The sequence below is a fragment of the Microchirus variegatus genome, assembly GCF_963457635.1.
Source record: "Microchirus variegatus genome assembly, chromosome: 15".
Lineage (NCBI taxonomy): Eukaryota > Metazoa > Chordata > Actinopteri > Pleuronectiformes > Soleidae > Microchirus > Microchirus variegatus.
Genome location: NC_139816.1, coordinates 3,685,873 through 3,702,206, shown reverse-complemented (window position 1 = coordinate 3,702,206; position 16,334 = coordinate 3,685,873). Strand labels below are relative to the sequence as shown.

The window sequence follows — 16,334 nt, the reverse complement described above, 5'->3', positions numbered from 1 at the left end:
CAAGGTTATTAATTTCCAGTCCATGTAAAAGAGGCGGAAAAATGAAATCCAATGCATTCACAATGGCGACAAAAGCAACTGCAGACAGAGACACGACCCTGGACCACCATCACGTGGAAAGATATCCATGTATACGTCTGCTCACACAATAACAACAACATTATTACAGTTACTTACGTACACTCCCGTGTCTGTGTGTGCGAGCACAAAAACCCCCAGAATCGAAAAAAAAGTTTAAATTGCAAGAAAACCAAGATGACTTGCATCATTCGACAGATTCATACTTTAGCTGCTTGCGTGTCTTTGTGTGTCTTTGTGTGCGGTACGCTACACCGAGCAGATGGTTAGACATCAACCGATCCTCAGTTGTGCGTCAGTTTCGTCATGGGAAGACAAAAAAAACACCTTTGACGGCATCTGCGCGCTTCAATCGCTTTGGAGCTGCTGCTTCTTCTTCTTCTTTTTCTTTTTTTTTTTTTTAACCTGATGAGTGTTACACAGACTGCAGGGGAAACACGGTAACACACACACACACGGGGCCATGGCCTCCATCAGGGCGGAGAGGTGTAGAGGGGGATGAACGCTGAATTTATAATCACTTATGATTGTCACCGCTGCAAAGATTGATTTTTCAAGAATGTAACGTACAGGGATTTTGAGGGAAAACCAGAGACTGTTGCTTCTTGCACTTGTGTTTTCTAACGGCCTGTTTTTCAGCACCTTGGACAGCGCCTCTGGCCCCTTAGTTGTGTTTTTTTCCCCTTCTGGTTTTGTTTTGTTTATTTTTGCAAACAAAATAGTTCCTCCCTCTTTTTCGTTAAGCTTTAATTACCAACAAATGACCTAAAACGACGGTTTGCATCAAATCCCAACTGCTCTTAGCTTGAGTGTTGATTACTGCTGTGTATTAACCCTGAGAACACAGAGCGGTTAGGCTGCTTTTATTTCCATAACTATGTTAAAACATATACAGAGGCAATAAGATATAGTGCAATATAGTGTCTTATATTCTTTTTTTAATCATCACAACCTACAGGCAATCTTTCATATGCCATATGTAAGAATGTGGCCAAAAATGGTTACTACATTCATACTTTTAGGTTTCGTTTTCTAACGTAACTGGCAACCTTTGGCTGTTTGGCAGCTGAGACTCTACTGACTGCAATGCTTGTTATTCGGCGGTAGTTGGCGCCACATGCCGAAACATGATTTCAAAACATAAACATGATTTGCAGTCTGCAAAAGATTTTTTTTAACGCAAATATTTTGGCTGTACTGTTGTAACTAGCCAAAAATACCTCACTAGCTCAGATACGTTGTTAGCTCAAAGATGAGGTCACTAGCTTAAAGACGTCGCTAGCTCAAAGAAGACGTTGCTAGCTAAAATAGGACGTCACTAGCTTAAAGACGTCGCTAGCTAAAATAGGACGTCACTAGCTTAAAGACGTCGCAAGCTAAAAGAAGACGTCACTAGCTTAAAGACGTTGCTAGCTCAAAGACTTCACTAGCTTATAGACGTCGCTAGCTCAAAGAAGACGTCGCTAGCTAAAATAAGACGTCACTAGCTAAAAGAAGACGTCACTAGCTAAAAGAGGACGTCACTAGCTTGAAGACGTCGCTAGCTAAAATAGGACGTCACTAGCTTAAAGACGTCGCTAGCTAAAAGAAGACGTCACTAGCTTAAAGACGTTGCTAGCTCAAAGACACCACTAGCTTATAGACGTTGCTAGCTCAAAGAAGACATCGCTAGCTTAAAGAAGACGTCACTAGCTCAAAGACGTTGCTAGCTAAAAGAGGACGTCACTAGCTAAAAGAGGACTTCACTAAGACGTTGCTAGGAGGATTTTATGGCCAGTTGCTGTAGATTTATTACATAATGCACCTTTAACTATATAAACACACCTGAGTAAAAACGACTCTTTTTTGGACTGAATTTGTCAATTTGAATTTTTCTCCAAATCTTAATAGTTTAGTTGAGGACGATTAAAGGGAGAATTATGGCTCTTCTTCATGATTTGAACTGCCTGTTGAACTGATACTGAGGTGTTTACAATGTGTGTGTGTGTGTGTGTGTATTAAACACACAACTTTAAAAGCAGACTTTAAAGCAGATGTTCCGTTTCTGCCGCCGCCGCCGCCGCCTTCAAGGACATCATTTATGTGCGGAGAATGTATTTTTTTAAGGAGCTTAGAAAAAAAACAACAAAAAAACAAACAGATCATGTGTCTGTGGGAACATCCTTATTCTTCTTTAATTGCACCTCCAGGACGAACCTCTTGGCGTCGCCGAGCGCCTCTCGGCTGCGGCTCGCGTGAGGAGATATGAGCTGGCGTGTTGTTTCCACTCAGTTAAGGAGGTTTGCTGACGGATGTTCATCTGCCAGACGGAGCAGCCGCTTCCTAACTGCTCCTGACAACCACTTTGTGTGTGTGTGTGTGTGTGTGTGTGTGTGTGTGTGTGTGTGCACTGCAGAGTCTACTTCCCCCCTCTCTCTCCGGCAAACACACTGTCTGCTTCTAACTGATAGCTCCGAGATACTAAGAGCTCGCCGTGTTCTGTAGATCAGAAACAAGCGGGTCGGATGTTGTGCTGTCGGTCTGTCAGGGAGGATTGAACGCTACATTCATTTGCTCGAGCGCGGAAAACAAATCTCAAGTTACAGGGCAAAAGAGAAAGAAAAAAAAAGAGGAAGCTCCTTCAGCGACAGGCAGCGATGCTCCCATGTCTCCCATGAATGAATCCCGTTCCCCTCGCTCATTAGTATTCCACTTTATCCTGATTGCGATCAACACCGGGGATATGACATTGAATATTTCCTTGTCTCCGACTTCCCCCGCGTCTCCACGGACGCACATTTTTAAAACATATCGACGCCGATGCGACGTCGGATGCATTATTCACCGGCCCTTTGCTCAAATTTCCTCCCGTGATGCCTCAAAAAAACCGCAGTTCTGAAGCACGACCGGCAATTAAATCACGGATCGACAAATAAAGACGTTATTTGTTCAACGTTTCATTGCCCTTTTATGTCGTAAAATTAAAACATGGTGAGTCTAAAACGCTGGAATCGCTTTATAAAATATGCAACATGCCCTTTTTATTTTCTTTTAAATGCAGCCTTCAAAGCTCTTCGATGGTAAAAAGTTACATCGGCGGCTGAGGACCTGACTCGCTGTGATGACGCCGCGGCAGCTTTTGACCTTCGTGCAGTCGGCATTTTGTTGCTTTGCCGTCGATTTTCCGCCTTATAATCGGAAAAAACAGGAAAGAGCCCGAAAGTCCATTATCTTGTTTCTAGTGCTGCGCTATAGGTTAGCGCACGTTAACGCACGACACGTTTCCACGACGACTGACCGGAAAAAGACGCGCGCGTGACGTCACGTTTACGCGCCGCGACACCGGAGTCCAGGCGCCGTTTACCAGCTAGCACCGTTAGCTGCGTTAGCTCCTTTTAGCGCCGTTAGCGTTAGCCTACAGTGGAACTGAAGCGGTCTGTTTATTAAAAGAAAAGAGCAGCGCTACAAATAACCAGCGTACCTGTGTTACTGCGTATGTTTGCCTCTGTTTTGAGCGTTTAGCGTTACTTTAGAGACTCGTTTTAACGTCGTCATGGAAACGCGTCGCACTTTAACGCGCGACACGTTTCCATGACGACTGACTGGAAAAAGACACGCGCAACATCACGTTTACGCGCCGCGACATCGGAGTCCAGGCGCCGTTTACCAGCTAGCACCGTTAGCTGCGTTAGCTCCTTTTAGCGCCGTTAGCGTTAGCCTACAGTGGAACTGGAGCGGTCTGTTTATTAAAGGAAAAGAGCAGCGCTACAAATAACCAGCGTACCTGTGTTACTGCGTATGTGCGCCTCCGTTTTTAGCGCTTAGCGTTACTTTAGAGACTCGTTTTAACGTCGTCATGGAAACGCGTCGCACGTTGACGCCGTTGAACGCCGTTGACGTGTTACCGTTTGACGGCACTACTTGTTTCTGTAACGTCTGCGACGTGTTTTCGTGATTAATATAAGTAAAATTCTCTTTGTATCTGTGAGCTTTTAAGAAAATGTGCATAAATGATGAACTAATGTTCTAAAAAATGTTTAGGGCAATCGTTAGCAACAATCTTTTTAGTGTCGTCACAAAGCAGAACGTAGACCAGACTGCGACCAGGAACAAAAACAGGTATGATACACGCGCCCCCTTGTGGCACATTTACAAGCGACACGCTACGAGTTCACTTTATCGCGATGTTTTATAAAATACTTGTACTGTCCCTGTGCCCTAGTGGTGACAACTTTTACTGCAGCTTCCGAAAAACTCATCTGGCTGTAAGCTGATGGCTCCGCCCACCTCCTGCGCTGTCATTGGCTGGAGGACATAAACGCTCTTTGTGCACATTTTAACCATAAATAAGTGATTTTGCCCATTTTTCCAAAATGACTGTCAATACCTGGCAGTTATTTACATATTTACTGCATGCTAAAATAGCGTATTAGCAATTTAACACGAAGAAAAACACTGTAGTTGCACATAAACACCAGATTGTGTCTTCAATTTGAAATGCCAAAAGTATAATACATGTTTAAAATAACATTTGTTTAAGTGTTTGTCCAAAAACAGGCCAACAAATAGAAATGTTCAGGCGTTTTTTCCATCTTCCATCGAGAGAAATTACCGTAATAACCACACGTTGACGTTGACGTGCAACTTCTCAGCTTTACAGAAACTGCTCGATTATTTCCCGATAGCGCAAACCCGTCACGTAATTTCAACGGCTCAATGGGAATAGTCCAACATTCACTCCAACTGTCTCCCTTTTTTGCTATTTTGGATTCTGGTTCAACCCCCAAGGATTTTGAGGACTCCAGATTTCCTCCCACAGTCCAAAAACATGCAGGTTAGATTAACTCGGACACGCTAAATCGCTCACAGGTGTCAGTGCGAGAGTAAATAATAGTGAGTTGGCTCCGTGAAGGACTGGGTTTACCCGAGCGCTCGCTCTCGCTCTCGCTGTCGGCTGGGAAAAGGCTCCAGTGCCCTGCAACCCTGGATGAATGAGCCAGGACTCTTAGGTAGTAAAACAAAAAACGAGGAAGGAAAATGGATGAAAGGACGAGGAAAGACAAAACAGACGCCCACGCTGAACTAAAATTAACACCGACGCACTCGTATGCACACGACCAAAGTCACGAGGACATCCTTAAAGACACAGAGTGATTTACGGCAGCTCCCGAAATCCTCAAAATTGATCAAAATCATGACTTTCACAAGTAAAAATTTTGTTTTCTTCAGTCAAGAGAATCCCTGCATCACTCAATGCGCTTCATGCATGAAACTAAATCTGCGGTAAACATGTTATTCACGTCTAATAGAGGCAGAGGCGGAGAATCCTCCACGGACGACACTCGGAGTCAACAACAGATCTGAGGCGATCGTCGTCAGCCGCGCGTGAAACACAAGCGCGCGTTCTGTGGTTATCTGTAATTTTAAAACGCCCGTGTGTGACAAACTACAGCTGTTCTCTGAGGATGAAATAACGCCGCCTCCGCCGCACGCAGAGATGCGACAGCGCTGTCGTCGCCCTTCGTGATAGAGAAAAGATTGAGCGTTATCGTCTGGAAATAAAAAAAAAACATATTTGTTCACTTTTTCTTCTGCTGCTCCGATGAAAAGAAATCTTACTTTTCACCTTGTTTATCAACCTCTCTTTCATTTCAGGAGTGCCGTGTTTTTTGTTGCACAGACCTTTTAAAAACACACTTTGCCTTTAACGGCTGCGTGAGAAAACGGACGGCGACCAACGGCGAACTCCGAATGGTTTAGTTTATGGACAAAACGAGTGGAATTCTCCCTTGATTTACAACGTCAGTAAACATTTACCTGAAGAGTTAATGGCCTCAAACGCTCGCTGCTGCTGCTGCTGCTGCTGCAGCTGCTGCAGGCGGCGGTGTCCATTTTTGTAAATTATGTTCCTATTTAGAGGAAAACAGACGATAAGGCACGGCAGAGTGGACACCAGTGGGACTGACAGCTGGTGTCGTGGACAAGGGACTATATTATGGTCTGCTTTGAACACGGACTAATGACAAGAGTCACTTTCTATTTTTTAGCAGTCATCAAAAGCACATTATTCTTAACATTTAAAATCATATCATATGTCCTCATTTTCCCCCGGAGCAGCCGTCTTTATCTTATAGACTCCATGGTTCTCAAACTCTGGTGCGTGTACCACCAGTGGTACGCGAGCTTAGACAATTAAATAAGTAAATGAATAAATAATAACAACTAGAAAAGCACTCGGGGAGCGCAGACCTCCGCCAAAGCAGCTCAGTGCCTACAAAACACCCCCAACAGCGAGCGTTGTAACCAGTGAAAACTACGTCTACGGATCACAACCAAAATTTAATCACTCGTTCCTCGTCTCATTGCGGACATTCGCTGAAAATTTCATCCAAATCCGTCGGTGACTTTTCGAGTTATGTTGCTAACAGACAGACGAACAAACTCTTAATCGCTAAATCTCTATTTACACCGCTGTATTTTAACGTTGGCGGCCATTTTGTGAGATTATCTCATGGTGGTTACTTGGTACAAACAGTTTTAAGTCGCCAGAGCAGAGAAAATTTGACCAAACACCTCAGCAAAAAAACAGAAACAGCGATAAAAAATGATCGTAATGACCAGAAATTAAGTTAAAAAGAGTTAAAAATACCCCAAAAACATGCGTTAATCTATATCAGGGGTCTCAAATGACCTGGGGGCCCTGAGTGTATAATTTGGTCAGTAAGGGGCCTTTGAAGTAAAAAAAATTTTTTTTTTGAGAAAAATACATGGAAATAATAATATCTATGATGATATTTCACATTAAAAGTGATTGTTTTGATGTGGAACGAAAAAAAAGTTGACAATATAAACGTATTTATGACATAGTAACATAACATAGTAATAAAAAACATACAGAAATAAATGATTTAGATCTGTAACAGTTATAATCTGTCATTTATTTTCTCGATTAATTGATTAATTTGGTCCATTAATGTTAAAAACGTTGATCGGTGTTTGTCAAACCCAGAAATAACGATGTTCTCGAACGTCTTTGTTTTTGTCGAACAAACAAATTTACATTTAAGAAGCTGAAACGATCAGAAATCTTGTTTTAATCATAAAAAAAAGCTTCAAACTAAAGAATCAATCATCAAAATAGTTTGGCGATTAATTTAGTAATCGATTCATAATCAATTATTCAATTGATTCAGCTCTAAACTCATTATAAGTTGACCTATAGTCCTATAGATATCGAATTTTGAGTAGTATTTTCCAAAAAGTTAAGTATTTCCCTTACAGGTGCAAGACGAGATTAATAAAAGCCAAAATTAATTCATGAATCTCGTGTTTTATAGCCCATGGAAATAACGTAATAATCACTCAAAACACACACACACACACACACACACACACACACACACACACACACACACGGCTGCAAAAAGAGAGAATCCCAAAAAAATCATTTCGAATTCAAGGATTCAATTAACAGTCGGCGCCGAACGCGATAACCTCGTGAGAAATTTGAAAAAAAAAAAAAACTCTCTCTGCTGCGCAAACAAACGACCGTCCTTGAGGATTGATTTATTACGGAGCTGCAACATCATCCTGAGCCGCCGCAGATACAACTAATTAATCCACGCGACGGCGTCAGAACAGGAACTTTAAGCAATCATCAACGTCCCAGATGTCGAGTAAATGATATCAAAAAAAAAATCCACTCTTTAAACAAGACTAATAGACCTGGAGACCTGGAGAATCAACACAGGGAGGGGTGGGGGGTGGAGGGGGGAGATGCCCAAACCTCCACTTTCCTAATTCCCAGCAGCCCTTGCTGCGTGTTTGTTAGCAGGAAACGCGTAAAACGCGTAATACAAACGCCCGGGAACAAGAACAGGTCGCAGCCCGGGAGGACGACGGCGCGTTTCAGGCTCCGCCGCGTTGACACGTGCTACCGCGCGCTAACATCAGAGCCGACGCTACGTTTCTTTTTTCCCCCGACACCTGTCGTGATCTCCGGGGGCTCGAGTAGAAGAATTTCCTTTCGCGCGTTTGCCACAGACGTTCAATTTCCCCCGACAGAAAATCATAAACACGAGCGCGGTGATTGCCGTCTTTGTCACCGATATATAACGCACACACACACACACACACACACACACACACACAGGCAGTGGCAGATGTAGTGACTGATTTGGCTCTGGCAGCACATAAAACCGCACAGAGAACTTTTTACGAGGCACCCCCGAATACGAACAGATGACTTACTGATTAAATCTTTACGCGCATAAATCTGCAAAATTGAAAGCCCCGAAGGTCAATTAAAATCAAACTCAACTCCCCGACGCCTGAAATAAGGAAAAAGGGGGAAAACGTACGAGTTCAAAAAGGTGACTTCTAAAAAGGAAGTTCTGAAAGACTCTGCCGCGCTGAAATTACCCAGGGTGCAGCGGGGATACGTCGACGTCAGGTCAGTAGATTTAGTAAATTCTGAAGTCGTAAAACCAAATCTATCTTTCAAATGACCCGAGTGCTGTCCCAGGTCGTGGTTTGCGATCAGCGTTAGCGGCTAACAGTCATTTACTGACTATTAGCGTCACTGTTAGCCATAAAAGTTTGGTCCTTCTTCCGTCCCTCTTTAACCCTCCATCTTATCCTCAAATATACGAACATCTTTAATCCCTGGGGTCAATTTGAGCCCAGAAATGTAATCCTCAACCTTCAAGGAATTGTTATATATATATAAGTTTATGCATCTTTGTTCACGACCTATAGCTACTACCAGTCTCAGAGATTGAAAGATATATCTTTTTAAGTGTTTAATGACTTTATATTTCCGAGTACAGCCTTTTTTTTATTCATAACATTTGATTTCAGTCATTAAATATGACGTTATCTGTGGCTAATGGCTATGCTAACATGCTAACCATGAATGTTTGCTCCCTCTTTGACTCTACTGATCCAAATGATACAAGAAGAATACAATAAGTCGTAATTAAAACAATTTGCGATAAAGATTCACGTCTATTAGCTACAGTATGCTAATGGCTGGAAGAACAATGTGTGTGCGTGTCATAGCGTTAGCATAGCTCTTAGCCATGATTGTGTTGCTACAATTAGCCTGGTTTATTATAAAGGAATTTGCATCGCTGGCCCAAAAAAATGTGCATGTGTACTTCCACCGAAAAGCCAATAAAACTGCAGTGCATCGCAGTTTCAGTATTTAAATACTGATTTTACTGCATTTTAATAAGTAAATGTATCTCATGTGAAACATTAAGGCTCGGTAAACTCCAGTGTAAGCAGGACGCTGATCATCTCCTCTGCAATTATTTGCTTAGCTTTTAAAAAAAAAAAAAAAAAAAAAAAGTATTACAAAGAAGAAAGAAAACAACGGCGGAAATTCAGTAAAGTCTGTTTATCTTTTATGAAACTTAACGTTTTAAGTTCACAGGAGGTGAATGAGGTGGAATCGGTTTCAAAGGTTTTCCTTTTTCTGGGGTAATATGTTAAATATGTTCCTAGGCCGGAAGTTCCAATTAACGCTGTGTTTTTTAGTGTGTATCTGCGTCATTACCTTGTTTAAGAAGCCCTGAAGGTTCTAAACAAACAGTTCAGCCACTGCTGAGAACGCTGTGTTTTATTGTAATCTCGGGCTCAGCGAGATCTCTGAAAAAACCCGGTCCGCTTACGTAAAAAACAACGGTTCTCCTGAACAGCAGATCGTCCTGCTCCGGGCACTAGTCCGGGCACATCCGGTTGCGTACATTGAACCGCAGAAGAAGAATAACGTCCGTTGTGGAGGTTTTTCACGAGCGACAGTGTCTTCTGACTCCGGGTCTGACTCCGGGTCAAAGGTCGTCAAAGGGACTGCGGCGGGGAGTCGTGAAGAAGCTATTTTTAAACACTGTTAAAACAATGTTTTGATAATGAGCAGCAGTGCATCCACCGTTCCAGAGGGGGGAGCTGTGCTTCTGAGAGCGGGTGTGCTGAATATGTCACTTCCGGGTACTGGCCAATCACAAGACACTCTGTCTTCTGGGTGAGAGAGTTGAGTCTGAAATATCGCGGCTGAGGAACAGCGTCAGAAAAGAGGATTTCTATCGGCTCGTTTACAGCAACTAGGAGGTTTTTGAGCATAAAAACAAGTTAATGTATGTAAGTAGACCTCCATAACTAACATATATGTGCAACAGGACCACTCTATGTGAGCTTTAAAGCAAAAGTGGGAGAAACGGTGACATAACGGCGAGTGACGCGGCAAATACTGCTCACACCACAAACGAAGGACACGCACATAAACACACACACACACACACACACACACACACGGTCATCATTTCTGTTCACAGTGAGATTGATTGTGAAACCTAATGAGCACGTCAGCGCATAATAATGGCCGCGTCAACAGTGCAGTGTGCAGTCGCGGCCCCTCCCCCTTTTCCTCCCCTGCGTACCTGGTGTCAACAGGATGACGGAGGTGACGATCAGCGAGCAGATGACCAGAATGACAAGAAGGGCGATCGCTATTCCCTTCCAGTTCCTCTGCGGAGGGTTACTGCCCACCAGCTCCTGCAGAGACAAAGACAGAGGAGGAGGAGGAGGAGGAGGAGGAGGAGGAGGAGGAGGAGGAGGAGGAGGACACGGTCAGTAAAAATGACTGAAGGGGAATCAGAAGAGACTTTTTACAGAGGACACCTGAACTGAAAAGAACAATATGTGATAAAGGGAACAAATCAGAGGAAGTATAAATGGCAAACTTGTGAAAAGAAAAGAAAGAAGGGGAGGGAGGGAGGGAGGGAGGGAGGGTGTCAGTCAAGGACAAACGTGTCTGAAGGAGACATGCGAGCAGCAGCAGCAGCAGGAGGAGGAGGAGGAGGAGAATTCCTAATGAACCGAGCATCGGCCGCCATCACCCTCAAACGAATGTGACAGATAAAAAATGGAGTTGGAGACACGTCGGTGAATTGCTCGGGAGCAGAGGGAAGAAGACGTGGAGGTTTTCAGTTTTCAGAGGAACCTCAATGATTTATATTCACTCTCTCTCTCGTTCTCTTCTTCTTCTTCTTCTTTGTCTGACAACAATCAAACTTTGTTTTATTAAAAAAAACACAAACTTATATTATTGTGAGATCCGATCCGTGTAAACAGCGAGGAGGAGAGCGGCGGCGGCGGCTGCTTCTTGTTCTCGTTCGTGACCTAAATACAATAACACATCGGTGGGATAATGATGTGACAACTTGTTCTGTGCAGGTATAGGTAGATATATAGGTCCACAATAATATATGAAGGTGGGGAAAAAAATAATTCATGACAGTCAGCAGCTGCAGCAGCAGCAGCAGCTCCCAAAACTTCTCGAATAAGGAAGTTCGGGGTTATTTCGTCATCTGGATTCTATTTTTATGACAATTAACAAAGCAAAAAAGAATGAAGTAGAAGTGTTGACGTCCATCATGTCTATGGTGGTTATACTACAGTTGGTTTCTACCTGTTTTATAAACACGGAGGCTCAAGATGGTGGGTTTTAGAAAGCAAGGCCTTTATTATTAAGTCAATAAAAGACTCATTTGAAACCGTTCAAAAAGAAAACCCTTGAAAACCGTTGCGCAATGATGTCCGCACAGCTGAAAACAGTTTTGCTGCTTCTTTATTTTGAAATAAAAATCATTATTTCTCATCCTGTCAATGTCTTGACTTTATTTTCTACTCATTTTGCAACTCTTTTGACGAATAAAAGTGTGACTTTTAATGGAAAACACAACCAAATACCAAATACCAAATACCGCCGCCAAGGCAGCTCAGCCAACCACAAAACAGTGATACAAATAGCGTGATAGCGTCTACGGATCACGGCCAAAATTAGATCACGTTTTCTTGGTCACGTTGCGGACATTTCCTGAAAATTTCATCCAAATCCGTCCGTGACCTTTCGAGCTATGTTGCTAACAGACGGACAAACTCCGGCGAAAACATAACCTGCTTGGCGGAGTTAATAATATATAAAGTGGTAGCTCACTTAGAAATGTCTAATGAATGAATATAAAAAAAACGAATATACCATAAAATGAATCAGAAACACACTCTATACATTGTTAACGTGGTCAACGACTATGCTAGCTGCAAACCTCTGGTTTTTGATGGAATATTGTGTTTGCTAATGGCGTCAGAAGGCTATTGGATGGTTAGAAAACCCTTGTGCAATGATGTTAGCGCAGCTGAAAACAGTTTTGCTGGAAATAAAACTCATTATTTCTAATCTCGTCAGTGTCATGACTATATTTTCTACTCATTGTGCAACTCTTTTGATGAATAAAAGTCTGACTTTTGAAGGAAAACACAACAAAAAGATAGGTATAGGTGAGTTCGAACGTTTGAACGGTAGTGTAGACCTGCCTAAAAACCATCCTAAATGCTACAGACTGGACAAATGGATTAAATGGATTTCCCAAAAGCACACGATGACGAAAGACTGGTTCATCACCACCCAATGACCCTGATGACTCACACCTTTGGTGACCCCAAGGTTGCACCAAGGGTTAACGATACCAATCAGAACCGAAGAAGCCAGAGAAGAACCCAACAGAAGTCCAGATTCAGGCTTTTGTGAAACCAAAGGAAGGTTCCTGTGCCGTCGGTTATTGGTCCGTTGTTCCTGATAAAATGCTCGATTAGACTCGGTCGCTCTAAAGACTCCTCGGCTACCACATGACCAGAGCATCTGAAGCAGTGGGTTCTCAAAGTTCTGATACCTGAGGGCCAATTTAGGAACCCAACTTTGAACTGAGGGCCGCCACAGGAAAAAAAACCCAGAAAGAAATCCTATTTGTAATAATTTTAATGACCAGATTGCAGTTCTACGGTTTAGCGTTAAGTAATTTAAGCGTTAATATAATGTCATTGAAACATTAATATGATAACGCTTTATAATTTACTGGGTAATTACCCAGTATTTTGGCCATTGTTCTTACCTTCTAATTACAGGTTAATACCAAGTAACACATTTCTGTTACCATATATTTACTGGGTAAATTGTGGGCTGTAGCTACCTGCTTATTACCAGCTTATAACCCAATAATACACTAAAATTCACCATATAGAAACCAGGTAAATACCCAGTATTTTTGTTTACACTTATTGGTCTGTATCCAGTAATGTCCAATAAACATTTAACAAGCTTAGTCGCTCCTGGATTAAAACTATCAACTGTAATTCATTGCGGGGGCCGCCAGAAATGTTTCTGTGGGGCCGCCGTTGGCCCCCCGGGCCGCACTTTGAGAACCGACGATCTGCAGTCACAGTCACTGCTGCGGGGAACTAATGAGTTTGAGCGAGGATAAAGAGCAGAGCGTGAGCTTCGGGGACCTGTGTGTGTGTGTGCGCGCGGCGTTTAATGAATACACGCTAAGACTTTAATGAAGCCGATTGGCTGAACTGTGAAAGCAAAAAAAACCTTTTAAGTGACCTTGCTTCTCCTCCCAAACCTTAATTGAAAAGAAACCCGAGACATCATTAGCCCCCCCGCCGGATAAGAGCAATCAGGGCTATTTACCACACTTGCCCCGTTATCATCATCATCATCATCATCATCATCATCCAACCTTCATTAAAAAAAAAACTGGAAGCAGTTCTGCGTCGTAAAGGAGACGAGACCTCGGGCAGAAAGCGAAGAAAAACAAACAAACAAACCGAAAAAAGTTGGGAGGATTTTTCAAACGGAGCTTTAATTGTGTCTGTTCACCGCGGGAGCTGATAATGCTGAGATTAACATTATTTACTGAGGTTTACTGAGTTTAGGAGACAGTCTGTGTGCTAGAGGTGTTTTACTTTTATGTGCAATTGTGTGAAATGAAACATGTATTCTTTGGAAATTATGACTATGATATTTTGGTGGCAGTAGAAATCTGTAGAAAGTGTCAACCAGTAGTTTAAATATCGAGTCATATATTTAGTATAACATGATGATAAAACTAGGGATTTACCAGGTTTCTACAAAGCCTTAATCGTCTCTTTAATCTTGTTAATAAAGATCCAGATGTTTGGGAAAAACCTGGAACCCGACACAAAAATCTGTAACTTGCCTTATTTTCTATGCATATAATCAAAATGAATAAATAAAGATGACTTCGTTATACGTCATTAACCTTGTTCTTTTTCTACTCAGTTTATGACGTTCCTCTCTCTCTCTCTTTATCCTCATCTTGCAGGCTGCAGGATCCAGGTCCAGTTTCGAGGTTCTCGCGGTTAAACGAAGTAGCTTAGCTTATCGTGCGTGTAAAAAATAACTCGCGTTAAGATTTAAAAACTCAAAAGTAAGAAACAAAAGGGTTAATAGCCTTAAAACAATATAAATATCTTGCAGGCTGCAGGATCCAGGTCCAGTTTCGAGGTTCTCGCGGCTAAAAGACATAGCTTAGCTTATCGTGCGTGTAAAAAATAACTCACGTTAAGATTTAAAAGCTCAGAAGTAAGAAACAAAAGGGTTAATATCCTTAAAACAATATAAATATCTTGCAGGCTGCAGGATCCGGGTCCAGTTTCGAGGTTCTCGCGGCTAAAAGACGTAGCTTAGCTTAGCTTATTCGCGTTAAGATTTAAAAACTCAAAAGTAAGAAACAAAAGGGTTAATATCCTCAAAACGATATAAATAACATTACATAATCTGCTCTTGCTAAGTAAATTACTCTCAAAACAAGACAGAAAAGATGTTTTTGGCGCGATATAAGATCTTATATTATGGCAAATATGCTTTTTAGCTGCATTTAATGACGATTTATATCACTGTAGGCCACATTTCTCATTATATATCATTTATATCATAACTAGAAACACTACAAGGCAGCTCAGCCAACAACAAAACAGCGATAAAAATAGTTCCTGGACCCAGATCCAAGTCTGGGACTTTTCGAGGTATGTTGCCAACAGACGGTTAGCAGGCGGAGGTAATAATATATAAAATGGTAGTAAAACTGTACAAATTTGGCGACATACGTCAGAAAAATGGATCCCAGTGGCTTTAAAAAAAGACTCTCTCTGCATCAAACTTTTCTCTCCGTCATGGTTTTTTCCTCTAATTCCGCGCTGACTCATCTCTGTGGAACAATCGGGGGGGATTTTCCCCGACGCCGTCGCGAGGCCCATTGTCGTCGGTACAGTCGGCGATTGAGCGGGGATTTACGGAACGGGGGGGGGGGGGTTAAAAAATACGGCTCCACAGAGAGAAGAAGAAGAAGAAGAAGAACCACTTACATCAATCTGTGTCGAGCACAATAAACGACAGAGGGAGAGGAATCCTCACGCATTTCTGAGCAACGACTGTGTTTTTTTTTTATGTCTTCAATTCAAGTGGCTCTGCACTGTAGATAATGCAATCGAAAGCCGGGCACCGTTCCACCGCCGCGTCTTAAATTTAACAATCTTATCTCTGTGTGTGTGTGTGGATCTGCATTTTCACTCGGCGCAGCAGAAAGCGATTTTTCCGCGTCGACTTGTTGACGCAGACGCTCGGATCACGGCGGGCGTGTGTGAGCCGACAGCTCGTATCCGAGGTGAGGTGAATTTATCTGCGTTTGACTGAGCCGCAGCGGAGCTCAAAGACACGCGGGCGGGCGGGCGGGCGGGCGGGCGGGCGGGCGGCCCGAGGTGCTTATCAAAAAATTAGCGACCTTTCCGCTCGGCTGACTGCGCGGGGGGAAAAAAAACGACGAGACGAGACGGGCGTGTTTCACGCGCCGCTCGCTCGCTCGCAGTTTCACCTGCTGAAGCTCGGTGAATCGTTCCAAACGCTTACAGATGCTCACAAAAGGGAAGGAAAAGAGTGTGTGTGTGTGTGTGTTTATGTGGCGCTTTTCAATGTGCACACATTCATTCATTCATTCATTCATTCTAGGGCTGCAAATAACCGATTATTCCTCGTTTGGTCCATAAAACGTCAGAAAACGACGATCCGTGTTTCTCAAACCTGGTCTCGTTTTGTCCAAAAAGCAAAAGCGGTTAAATTGTATTGATTTCTTTGTCAAATGGAGCAAAGAAACCAGATAATATTCACATTTAAATGAGTCAATCAGTGTGTTTTTTTTTTACAGTTTTTAATTATTTATTTATGATACGGAGCAAAAAGAAACCAGGGAAAATATCCACATTTAAGATGATTGAAAAGTCCCAAAAAACACTCAAAGTACTTGATTACCTTAATAATAGAGTAATAATCGTTAATAAGTAGTAATAGTTTCAGCCCTATATTGACATAAAGGAGTGTTCAAGTTACATTTAAGAAGCTGAAAAAAACAGAAAACTTG

The 16,334-nt window shown here is 42.5% G+C and overlaps 1 protein-coding gene across 1 annotated transcript in view; it reads right to left on the bottom strand.

Annotated features, from left to right (window-relative positions):
- LOC310937244 (A-type potassium channel modulatory protein DPP6-like) overlaps positions 1-16,334 on the bottom strand; it is a gene marked incomplete at its 5' end in the record, with an annotated part of 222,330 nt that overhangs the window by 86,445 nt on the left and 119,551 nt on the right. Inside the window, one exon of the mRNA XM_083901474.1 lies at positions 10,497-10,611. Coding sequence (XP_083757600.1) covers positions 10,497-10,611 — 115 coding nt within the window. The remainder of the gene's footprint in view (positions 1-10,496; positions 10,612-16,334) is intronic.